A 12,535-nucleotide genomic window follows, 5' to 3' on the forward strand; every position below is an offset into this window, starting at 1 on the left:
ACAATTGATAATCCGAAGGGTCATTATTCTGAAAACCCATTATTATTAACTTGGTTATATACCCTAATCCTTACTCTAACCCTAAACTTCATCCTAACCTATAAGTTAAGCCCTAACCTAAAAGGGAGACTTGGGTAATCTTAACATCATGCCTTTTGTGTTAGAAAATAATTATCAAGCACGAATCACATGGTTTTATTTATAAACTCATATTGACCATAAAAAACAAATAAAACAGTCGGCTCTCAACACGCGATACTCAAGTCCCACGCTGAAATTGTCCAAGTGCAATGACGTAATGGTTATTTGTGCCCAATTGTCGTCAGCCTTCATTGTATTACTGGGACGTCATTGCACTAGACTATTTTGGCGCCCAGGAATTTTGAATATCGTGTGTTGAGAGACAGATGTTTTTATTCTTTTTTATGGTCACTGAGTTTGTTTTAGATAAAAGCAAGTTATTCGTGCTTGATTTAGTTTTTCTTACATATAAGGCACACTGTTGTGATTGCCGGAGACTTCCTTTAACCATAATTAACCAAAATTGGAGGGTAGTCCACTTTTTTGGGCAGGTGCAGGTAGGAAATAAAAACTGCATTAGTCCATGACCTAAATAGTGTCTACTTTTTCTTTAAGAATGGAGTGTTTACACATACTTCATAGAAAGAAATCAAATGCACAAAAACTTCCTCTAGCTGTTAGTAAATCAGTTGTTTTATTATTGACAAACAAACAGTTACAAATGCTCAAAACTGAATACTATATAATCATGGATTTGCATGTAGACAAGACACTTTGTCACAGAAAATTTGAACCCAATTATGTTTCTGATTACAATGTACCTATATGTACTAGTCCCAGTTAAAAGCTGCATGATTACATTAAATATGCAATTTTACAGGCATTGTCATAATTCGCTGTCGTAGTGCACGTTAGAATATGACCGTTGCTAGGTCAACTGGATCACGCTTTCTTTTTTACGAACCACTGATTGAAATGATTACAAGCCTACATTGTATGGCATATCAAAATTTGGAACAATTGTATAAGCCCAGGCTTGGAGCAGTAACCAATGGTTACTAACGTGCACTACAACAGCGAATTGTTCAGACATGCTTTCATGAATTCATGATCCAAACGAGGTGAAATCCTGCTGTACAAGCAAAGGTCATACTCAACAGTCAACACACAGCATAAGATACCATGATAGTGCCTGTTACCAAAATACACGGTAGGATACTAACACTGTTTTAACTACGGTACATATATAGTGTATACATATACCGGGTACATGTATCTACAAAGAATACAAAAAAAGAATACAAAAATCTATATACAAGGAAGTTGCGATGAGAAAATACCAAGCAGGATTCCTTTTCCAAGGAAAAAACACCTGCTGTCAGCATTTCGTCACCCTTCTTAGTACTACGATAATTGCCAGTCATTTCTTGTTATTTTGAGAACAAAGTACAAATTAGGGGTTCATTCATAGGATTGAGGGCATGATCGCTGTTTATGCCCGAGGCGTGAGCCGAGGGCATAAACAGCGATCATGCTCAAATCCTATGAATGAACCCCGCTCATACATACCCAACATTCTTAGCAATTCAATAGAGATGAAAATAATAAGGATTTACATTTACAATAACATTTCCATACCGTTTTCTTTCATAAATTGGAAGAAAATGAGTAGGCTAAGCAGCTCGGCTCATGAGGTCAACGGCCGGGAGTCGACGCGTACCGTCGACGCGTGATACGCGTTATCTTTTGCGCTCTGCGTGAGATGGGCACGGTGACATGCGCAACACTAGCAAATCGTGGATCGTGTTAATTGGGTTCCAACGCTGCGTGACGCAGCTTGTTTATGCCCTGCGTACTGGTCATAAACGGTATTTATGACCAGCCAAAAAGGGCGCAAATCCAATCAGAAACGTCGTTATATCGTGAGTATGTATGAAACATGGTTCAAGCATGCATCAGTTACATAATCAATGTTATTATTTCTGATTATTCCATTTAATTTGTCTCATTATCATTTGTTCTTGTGCAAAGATTGGTGAATAAATATGTTTAAAATGCATGGAACCATATTTTGTACTTTGTTCTTAAAAATGACAAAAAATGACTGAGGCAATTATCATAGTGGGCTGATGATTTGTGAACTGGGAGGGTTTAAAATAAGTACTACCATTACGGACTGATCACCATCATGCCCAGGGATGGTGGATTTCACATTTTTTTGTCTAAAAATAATGATAGTATAAATAATGACCACTCCCTTACTATCGACAGGTTGCAAAAGCAGGCAATACATGGATTTTGGGTTTGTCCTTCAAAAGCCAATTTGTACCGACATTCCTTACCACAATGGGTATTGCACAATAGAGATGGATTAACATCCGAGCTGTTAAGGTATGTAATACACCTATTACATGTATTGAAAAATTATTTGTGTACATCGTGGAACATATTCTTTTGCGTGGATGTGCGTAGTAAGCTGTTGTACGCAGATAACCTTGCTAATATGGACGCGTAGAGTAGCGTTGTACACTCATGTATTAGCACGATTAGTTGTGGAGTAACAAGCGTAGTTGAATGTTCCACGATGTACACAAATTAATTTTTCTATTAGGAAGGAATTTCAGTACAAATCGACTTCCTGAGAAGAAATCCAGGAGCCACATATTTAGAGCAGTAGAGCACTGCATTACTACCCCAAGTAATTCTAAGTTGGATGCATATTTTGTAAAAGGAATCGGGACTGCTTTTCATTTCAGTACCGTGCAAGTACATGTATGTTGTATTCCTGCTTGCAAGGTGTATCATATCATGGTCGGCAACATTTTGTACAGCCATTTTTTCTGAATAATGCAGAGGCGTGGAAAAATAATGTGCAATCAGAAAAGCTCATCCTTCCTGCAAAACTTTGGCACTTGTTTTCCCAGGTTTATTAAATAAAAAATTGCAGGAAACGATTTTATCTGAACTCATTTTCTATTATCATTTTTTGTTTCAGGTCTGGCTGAAATAGTATTGACAAATGTACTCGGACATTTGAGAAACAATGAGCAATAATGCCTCTAGAAGTCACATACTTACTTGATTACAATCATTAGTTGTTAAGACACAAACTAAACATACAAAATGTTAAGTACATTACTACATAGTTGCTACTACATTTACTTACATAATACATTGTACACATAGGTGGTTATTTTGTGAAGTACCCTTGACTGGCTGCTTCCTTCCAGTCTCCACTAGCACCAAGTTTGAAAGGTGCAATGTGGACGACAATAATTATTGCTATTCCTTTCTGACTTGCAATCACCCTCCCAAAAATTTCACACCAGACATTTGCAAGTGTGAATGCAGACGATTACACCTTTTTCTGTAAATTTCAAACAAAATGATACTGTATTATTTTGTAGAGTACAATTTTGTTCCTTCAACCTCATCAAGAACCCTGCATATTAAATCTATGAGTTGTATAAATGCAATTGATGGTACCCCTCCCTTTACCCTATCAACATGATATGACAACACTTCCTAAATTTACATGTTTCTTTCAGAAAGCAAAAAAAAGTTTACATGTTTCTTTGATACAACATGTCGTACAATTTAATTTTTCTTTGTCTGAAATGGAATGGCATGAGAAAAAAAACCAGTTTCAACTTTATTCTACATTTAGAATTTACATCACATCTAACGGTAGAAAAATATTACATGTATACATGTATGCAACCAACTTCCGAACATGGCATTTTATAAACTTTGGATATGCATACAAAACATCTCAACAGACTTTTTTACTTCTCATCTTTAATCTCAACATCATTAGAATCATCATCACCAACATCTCCTGATTCTTCATCACTACTTGGTTCCTCATCTTTGATCTTCACTTGTAACTCCTCATCATCTTCCTCGTCTTCCTCCATTTCTTCTCCTTCGTCATCGCTAAGCGGCTGCATTTTATCTTCAATCTCCACATCATCCGCGTCTGGATCCTCCTTGACGTTGACGACACCATCCTCATCAATGTCAACACTCTCCTCATACTGACGAGGAGTGGCCTTATCTTTCTCGTACCGCGCCTTTTGGAGCATGAGATCGTACGCATAGGTGTGGTCCTTCTGGGCTGCTGCTTCGTTGCTCTGGGCGGAGGGAGCATTAGCTTGGTTTTTCTCTACTTGGAGGCGCTCTTGCAAGCGTTGGTAATCCACTGGATGTTTCTCCTGCATATGCTCAACAGCCTTGCGCAGAAGTGTGAAAGAACCAACGCAGAATTGACACTTGATACGACTTGGAAGTTCAACCTGTGGAAGACAACAATAGAAAAATATTTGTGTTGTATAAAATGATCATTTTTGTGTTGTTTAATATGTCATATGTCAGTTAAGGTACTGTAAAAGTCAATATTTTTGCGAGAAGATATTTTCGCGATTTTGAAGATTTTGTCAATTGCACGAGAATTAAATTTCACGTTTTTGATATTGATACAATAGAAACCTAATGCAAAAGGTTATTTTCGCGAGTTTTTATTTTAAGCAATTTTATGTCCATTCGCGAAAATAAAATCCTCGCAAAAATTTCTAGTCAGTATGAGAGCAAAAACTGGCCCCACTCAAATCGGGACCTACTACAAACTTGGACTACAGAGCTTAACCCCATGAGAACTACCTGCCGATTGGCCAAAATGAATATTGTGTCCAATTTGGAACCAATCAATTGCAAGGAGGGTATAGATAATCTGCAAATGTAAGTTTGACCATAGTTTAAAGCCTAGTCATAATTGGCAATTGAAATGAGCATTTCAAGTTATCAACCAATCAGAAATGCTGTTAGATGACCAGTAGAAGGGGGTTAAAACACCCAGGGTACCCAAGTAAGGAATGTTACAATTTGTCTCAGGGATATCTCAATGTCAACAGACAAGCCCTACTAATCAGTATTATCTCCATTCATTGTCTCCAAACAGTTAATATACAAGTTATTTGAACTCACAATGTCACTGTATAATCTTTGTCATCACTTTTCAACATACAATTCCAATTGACTTTTTCATTCCTTTTTCAAACCATTAACACAGTTAAGGGGGTACTACACCCCTGCCCAATTTTGTGCCTATTTTTGCACTTTTCTCAAAAATTATAAAGCATTGGTGACAAATAAGATATTTATATTACTGGGAATTTTATTTCAGCACAGACAACAGTTGTGGAGTTACAGTCAAAAATGAGGGAAACCCAATATTTGATCAATAAATCAATAACTACTTGCCTTGAGTTGCTGAATTTTCAGTGCAATAGTTGCAGCCCTTGCCCCTATAATATACATATCTTACTTGTCACCAATGCGATATAATTTTTGAGAAAAATGCAAAAATAGGCACAAAATTGGCCAGGGGTGTAGTACCCCCTTAATGGAATGCAGTCTCATACAGTAACTTACATGCCACTGATTGTATTTGATCTAAAAATCAATTGAAATCAATCTAATCTCTTCTTTCACTTTCAAACTTCACCTCTGATGAGGCCATACTGCCACATAGAAAAGACCAGCTAAACAAGCAGGCAAAAGTCCAATGATGGGTTGAATCTGCTTATAACATAAGCAATATGTGTTTGGTAATTGGTAGTCTCTTACTTCAAAGTCGCATTGCAACATGCTTATATTTTGCAGTAGAAAATACTGAAAAAGCTGGGCCAGTAAATTTATTGCAGGGCCAGTAGATTTGCTATTTTCACTGGCCCTGAGGGCCAGTAGAAAATTGAAGCCTAAGTCTGTCCCTGGACAGGAGGATTAGATATGATGACTACTAGACTAGTACAGGGTCAGAATTTTGTTCTGCGGTGTGAGAATCGGAATAAATTTGCAGGAATCATTTGATTCTTTGAACAACTTCTGTGTAAACTAAGAAGTTTGTGACAGTCAATTCCTTGATTGATTCTCACCGAAATTCTGTATGTTTTACCAAAATTATGTGCTAGTTGGATCACCAGAGAATAGCCTACCTTATGTTTCTTCATCATATGGCTCTTGAGAGATGACTTGGCATTGAATCGGTTAGAGCATATCTCACAGCTGTAGGTCTTGGTCACCTGATGGCGCTTCACATGGGTGTCACAGTTGGCCTTGACAGAGAAGCATCGATGACACTGAGGGCATTCATATGGTTTCTCTCCAGTATGGACTCTGCAATGTGGTAGATTTAAAGAATAACGGTACGCTTTTAAAATCTAGCATTTGAGATTCAAGTATATATTAGATTACTATATGGTCGCATGTCATAAGTTGGGTACAATTTCCATTACATGGTCAAAAATGACAAAAAATGAAATTTTTGATATGTTGTGTACATTGAAAACCTCTAATAATTAACACCATTTGTAACCTTATCACATGCTTAATTTTTGAGATAATGCTTAATTACTAATTAATTAATACACAGGTGTCTATGTAAATCTCAATTTTCAAATGCATTTTTCTCAAATCGGACTTCAATTACAAAAATGACTGTAAAATTTTTATTGTATGCAAGAATGTCATCAGATTTGGAGGATATGGTCTCAATACATTAATGCTTCAAATGAACTATTTAAAATAATTGTACGTATGTTAATTACATTGTGAAGGTCAATGACCTTTTTACGAGTAATTAGCGAGACAGTTATTCTATTATTAAGGAAATGAATATCAAGAAGAGAAATGTACATTAGCATGTTGCTACAAATACTGAAATTCAACTAGGATTTCATGAAAATGAAAAAATGGAACATAACCATTTAGGTGGTACTACACCTTGTTAAATTTGTGACTATTTTTGTATTTTTCTCAAAAAATAATAACACATTGGTAACAAAAGTTGTGTAAATTATAGGGGTATTAGGAATCAAGTTACGACACTGGAATTTCAGTGACTCAAGACAAGCGGTATAATTTATTTATGATAAAAGAGGTACCGCTAGAATGTACCTCATTTCTTAACTTGTATAATGAACTCCTTGGCTTGAATCACTGAAATTTCGGTGAAGTATATTGGATTCCTTGCCCCAATAATATACATAACTTTTGTTACCAGTGTGTACACAAAATGTAGTAATTTTGTAGTTACTTTTTGAGAAAAATGCAAAATTAGTCACAAAATTTATCAGGGGGTGTAGTACCACCTTAAGTAGTCAGTAATTGTTTTAGTTGTATAAATTCAACATTCAAAGCTGTCAATACATCATACCCTCATTAGATTTGAAAAGGTAACGAGTAGTTTTGACATGCTGACATGTGAATTTTCACATAGGCCCTATATTGCACACTCCCGCATCCGCCTGCTCCACATCCGCCTGCTCCTCCACCCCTGGCATTTTTCATTTCAACTGATGTGACTTTTTTACTGAATAATGTATAATTATATGCTTCAGTGGATTGAAAGAGTATAAAATCTCCTCCACCCTTTTTGCATACCCAACTTATGACATGCGACCATATCGGTTTAAAATTAAATACTAGATCTAATTAAAGGTGAGCCTTCTGTGATGAGATCTATAAAGAGCCCTCCATTTCGCATAATCTTACCTGCGATGTTGCTTCAAATCTTGGGAAGTCACAAACCCTTTCTTGCAAGCACCACACTTGAATGGTTTCAGCTCAGCATGACGACGCATGTGGATCTCCATGTAGGATTTGCCGAAGATCTTCTTGCCACACACCATGCATGATATAGGCTTCTGCTTACGATGGATGGTCCTCTTGTGCATACACAAGACGCAGTGGAATGCAAACTTCTGATCGCACCTGTCGCACGGGTAGTTCTTCTCCTTGACGTGTTGCTCCATATGGCTCAGCACACCCAGCTTGGAAGCGAACTCCTCGCCGCACTGGCCACAGCGAAATGGTTTTGGTGCCATGTGGGTCTTGATATGCTCTGAAGCTAAAGACTCAGTGTTGAACGCTTGAGAGCAATGAGAGCAGAAGAAACATGGCTCTTCTTTGCCTCCTGTCATTATCTTGCCAACAATGACTTTTGGACGGCCTTTTGGTTTGGGGGCGGTTGAGTTGGATGCTGGAGGTTGCGTGATAGTTGCTGGTATGAGCCCAGATGGTACAGCTTGGGCATGCATGGCTGGGTTAGCTGCTGCTGCACTTTGCATCATCATGACTGGCTGGACCATTCCAGGAAGCACCTAAATATAGGGTCAAGTATAAGAAAATAATGCAATGTAATTTGTTAATAAATTTTACAAATAATACAAATGGGTCAATTCTTTTTCATCAAGCAAATTTAAAGCAAAATCAGATCTTACTAGATATTAAACATACAGTCCATCCTACTTTTATTTTGCATTGATGTACGGTACCCAAGCAAAAGCCAAATAAGAGAAAAATATGGGTAAGTGAATATATATATGAGTAATTCTATAATCTACATTGCACGTTCAAAGTGTGCAAATGAAGACAACAATGAATTACTTCATACGCAAGACTGAAAACATGGCATTTCACTTTCAGTATACAACAGTAACACAGAAAACAAAAGCAAACAAAGAGATGCATCCTTCCAATGCTTCAAAATCATAAAAATATAAGACCTGTGTTAGTGTGTTTTGCTTTGAAGACCATTCGGCCAGATAACAGAGAGATCTGTACAAGCGAGATTGGACTGTGCTGTGATCGTCATCAAACTAATAAGACTCAAATCAGGGACATCTTTTCAAAATCAATAGCACTAGTGCCTGTACCAGTCCTGAAATATATGGTTGTAAACAATTAACAATCCCAATGTTTTACTTACTTATGCTGATAATTCGGATCGTTTTGGAATTACTTCTTGGGTAACAAAGTCCATCTTTCATACATACAATAATTTTAATACAGTGGAAACTCATTATAACGAAGTTGTCAGGGACAGAGAAATTAGTTCTTTATATCCAAATTTTGTTATATCAGGGTTGTAAAAACAATAAATAACAAAAGAATTTTGTATCTTGGTTCTGGAAAAAGACTTCTTTATTATAACAGGGTTTTTCTTGTATCAGATTTATTTATGAGGTTTTACTGTACAGTCTGTACTACAGTCACTACTAACCTGCCCAGGAACACCAGCAGCAGGCACCAATGATCCCGGAACTGGTACATTCTCTGTCTTTATAGGATCTGCCATCCTCACTGGAAGAAAGAAAAAAAAAAGATTTCCATTTGTAAGTACCGGTAATCAAAATGTATATTTGTGTTTTCATCCTAGTAGGCCATTGTTCTTTTTCTCAATCAGATGTCGCTTTACGATTTTATTGAGTACCGTATTTCGTCGAATAAACGCCCCCGGGGGCGTTACATTTTCCCAAGGGGGGGCGTTTATTACAGGTCATTTTTAGCACAACAATTCCCGTTAAAATCATTAGGTAAGCTTAAAAGTCACGCTAAAATGACGAACTATGACCTTTTGACACTGACTTTTGGTTCACTTCCGGGTTTCGGATGCAGATTTTCGCCATTTATTGCTGCTATTATTGACCATGTGAGCAACTTGGTAAGCTTACTACACAAGATAGCATGGAAATATCGGAATTTTTGAAACATCTTGGTTGAAAAAAGTGGTGGGGGGCGTTTATTTGAGGGGGGGGCAACTATTTGATGAAATACGGTATTTGTTTCGATTTTGATCTAACACATACCCATAATTTATACAGAATAGCTAGGAAATCACAACTTTCAAATGGTAATATACGTGCATCCAAATAAACAAAGTTTGGTATCAATGGCGTAAATTTCTTTTTGACATGGGGGGATATTAAGTACCTGTACTGGTATAGTGAAAACAGCACTTTTTGGCAATAGAATAAGTTATAATGTGCACCTGTAAAATTTTGCCAAGAGAGCTAAAATGGTGATAGTATAATAAAAGTGGAACACATTTACCCATAAACTGTAAAACTTAGCTCAAGATTCTGGGGCTAAAATGACAAAATATGAGGTTAATTTGGTCAGAAACCCATATTAGGGGTGTGATTTTCGGTAATTTTTGTGCCCGGGTACCCGGCGCATTTTTCGGGCGGGTAACCGGGTACCCGAAATTACAAAAAAAATAAAAATTTGAATTTTTTTTCAAAGTTTTTTGTTCGTTTTTGTAGTGTCTCTGGACCTAGACCTAAATGCTAGGATCAATCATGGTTGACCTACAAAAAATTAAAAGAAAAAATTGAATTTTGCACATTGTTTTGTGTTTTTAATCTGAAAATTGATACATAGTTTTTCATGTCATATTCTATTAATGATATCAAAATGCATTCAAATTCAATGCATTTTGATATCATTACCGGGTAATAGAGTATGACATGAAAACTATGTATCAATTTTCATATTAAAAACACAAAACAATGTGCAAAATTCAATTTTTTTTTAGGTCAACCATGATCCTAGCATTTAGGTCTAGGTCAACCATGATCCTAGCATTTTTTTTTTATTTTTAATTTTGGGTACCCGGGCAGGGAATTTCCTGCCTGGGTAATAGGATTATCGGGCGGGACTCGAATTCCCGGGACTCACTCACACCCTTAACCCATATACAATGTCAACATGGGAGATGGGATGATTATATGGACCATCACCCCTTATAAATATATTGGGGGATTTTTCCCCATCTCTCCAGGATTTATGTTTGGTATATTACATAAATAGTTTGGAAAAAGAATGGAACTCTGAGAATGGAACTCTGGAACCAGTGTTTCATTAGCGTTAAGCGAAAAAAAAATCAGGCCATTTGGGCCCATGCTCTCAAAACTTCAAGGGCCCTCACTTTTTTTCACGGGCCTGAATAAATTCACAGAAACCTTTAGGAAATCACAACTCACTTTGTAACTTGTAAGACTATTTTGTACGTGCAATAAATTGCTTGTGAATAAGCCAAATCGGCATTAGAAGTTTGCAATGCATTGTGGGACAGTTTTTGCATTTTTAGGACACTTTGTCCTTTGACCTATCAGAAATATTGGTTTTTGTGCATACAAAATAATTTTAAAAGTTTTACTAGAATAAAAACAAATCAAAAATATATTTGTTGTATAGATTAATTATTTAAATATTTTTAATGATAACATTTTTACAATAATAGATAAATAAATAATAATTAGAGAAATTTCCCCGATATGTCAGAGGTCAAAGTGTCCTAAAAGTGCTCTCAAAAACCGGAAGTCACAATGGCGATTGGGCTTATTGTGAGGTGAAAATAAAGATAATTTGAATGGAGAAAGTACATGATCTGTGTATAACTTTGTTCCACTCTATTCTAATTCAGTGTTCACAAAGGTTTACTATTTAGTTTTAACGTTCAATCTTCTTTCACTCTTCCAGCTCCATCACTTCCACTTCCTGATCCGCCTCAACTTCTGAAACTTCCATCATCATGATCCTCCTCCTCCTGAACCAGATCCTCTTCCTAAACTTCTCCATCCTCCTCCTGAAATTACCACATGACCATCATTACCAAGTGAATAGATTGTTTTCTTCTCCGATTTAAAACAAAAAAGGTTTATACACACTGCTCAATACTGACAATAGACCAAAAGCTGGACCACTATTCCCATGACTAAAACACTATCATGTCATGACTATTTGCAACAAAGAAGTTTAAATTATATGTCATGATAACAAAAATTTAAAGAATTTCCTAAAAACATGAATTCATTTTATTTTATTTGGCCTTTTACAGAATTAAGAATTTGATATGGCATGTGTGTGGGTAATCCCCCATGGGAGACAGGTTCTCTTTATCCATAAGGTCAATGATTCAAACATGTTGATGTTGTTGTTGATAAATGACACATTATCAACTCAGTCAGCTCAGCCAAACAAACATTACAAAAGAAATTATTGCACATACATACATTCTCATTCATTCATTCATATCACATTCATTTCATATTGAGGGTTCTTGCTGCAAAATGGACATCGCATATGAACTGCGCTGGACTGTGCATGTGCCCGACCCATCCGCCAGCTCCTCAAGCATGTCAAGCCAGCTAAATAATCTATGACCTCATGCCCAGCTTGCGCGTGCCCTTTACCGTCATGCCGTCCCAAGCAAAGCTACGGCTTATAATTATTTGTGTCAAAATAAAGTAAATTTACTTGATAACAAACCTGGCAATGCACCAATCTACGCTCAATCCAAAGAACTGTCGGGATAATTTTGTCTTGGCACGAAAATGCTGCAAATTACTGATTATTTTGAGCTCTCTCCCCACGCTTTTTCCCGAGATTGGATCAGCGACAAAAGAGAAAGAATGTTTCTAGGATGAATTTTTCCTAATGTAAACAATTTCTATTTATTGATAATTTATTAGCTTACAAATACTTCTATATATTATGTAAATGTAAATAAGCTGTAGAACATATACCGGTGTATCTATTTCTTAAGTAAAAATACCAAATATCATGTATCAATTAGAGATATTTTCTTACTTATTAAACACATAAGTGCTTGGAATCATGGGATTGATACGTCATTGTGCGTGTGTCCCACGTATTGCATTTTTTTTACAGA

General features: G+C 36.5%; 1 protein-coding gene across 2 annotated transcripts; it reads right to left on the reverse strand.

The window, feature by feature from the left end:
• Nucleotides 1–692: 692 nt before the first annotated feature.
• On the reverse strand, nt 693–12,280 carry LOC140151268 (uncharacterized). 2 transcript variants are annotated; one of them, XM_072173545.1, is made up of 5 exons: nt 12,133–12,280; nt 9,083–9,162; nt 7,573–8,180; nt 6,015–6,195; nt 693–4,316 (listed from the first exon to the last, which is right to left on the reverse strand). In XM_072173545.1, the coding sequence occupies exons 2-5, from the start codon at nt 9,155–9,157 to the stop codon at nt 3,807–3,809; spliced, it is 1,374 nt and encodes a 457-aa protein (XP_072029646.1). In that variant the 5' UTR covers nt 9,158–9,162; nt 12,133–12,280; the 3' UTR covers nt 693–3,806. The 2 variants fall into 2 exon arrangements, with proteins under 2 accessions (XP_072029646.1, XP_072029645.1); XM_072173544.1 differs by having other exon boundaries at nt 12,121–12,275.
• Between the last annotated feature and the right edge of the window lie 255 nt (nt 12,281–12,535).

This window comes from Amphiura filiformis, chromosome 4, assembly GCF_039555335.1.
Source record: "Amphiura filiformis chromosome 4, Afil_fr2py, whole genome shotgun sequence".
NCBI lineage: Eukaryota > Metazoa > Echinodermata > Ophiuroidea > Amphilepidida > Amphiuridae > Amphiura > Amphiura filiformis.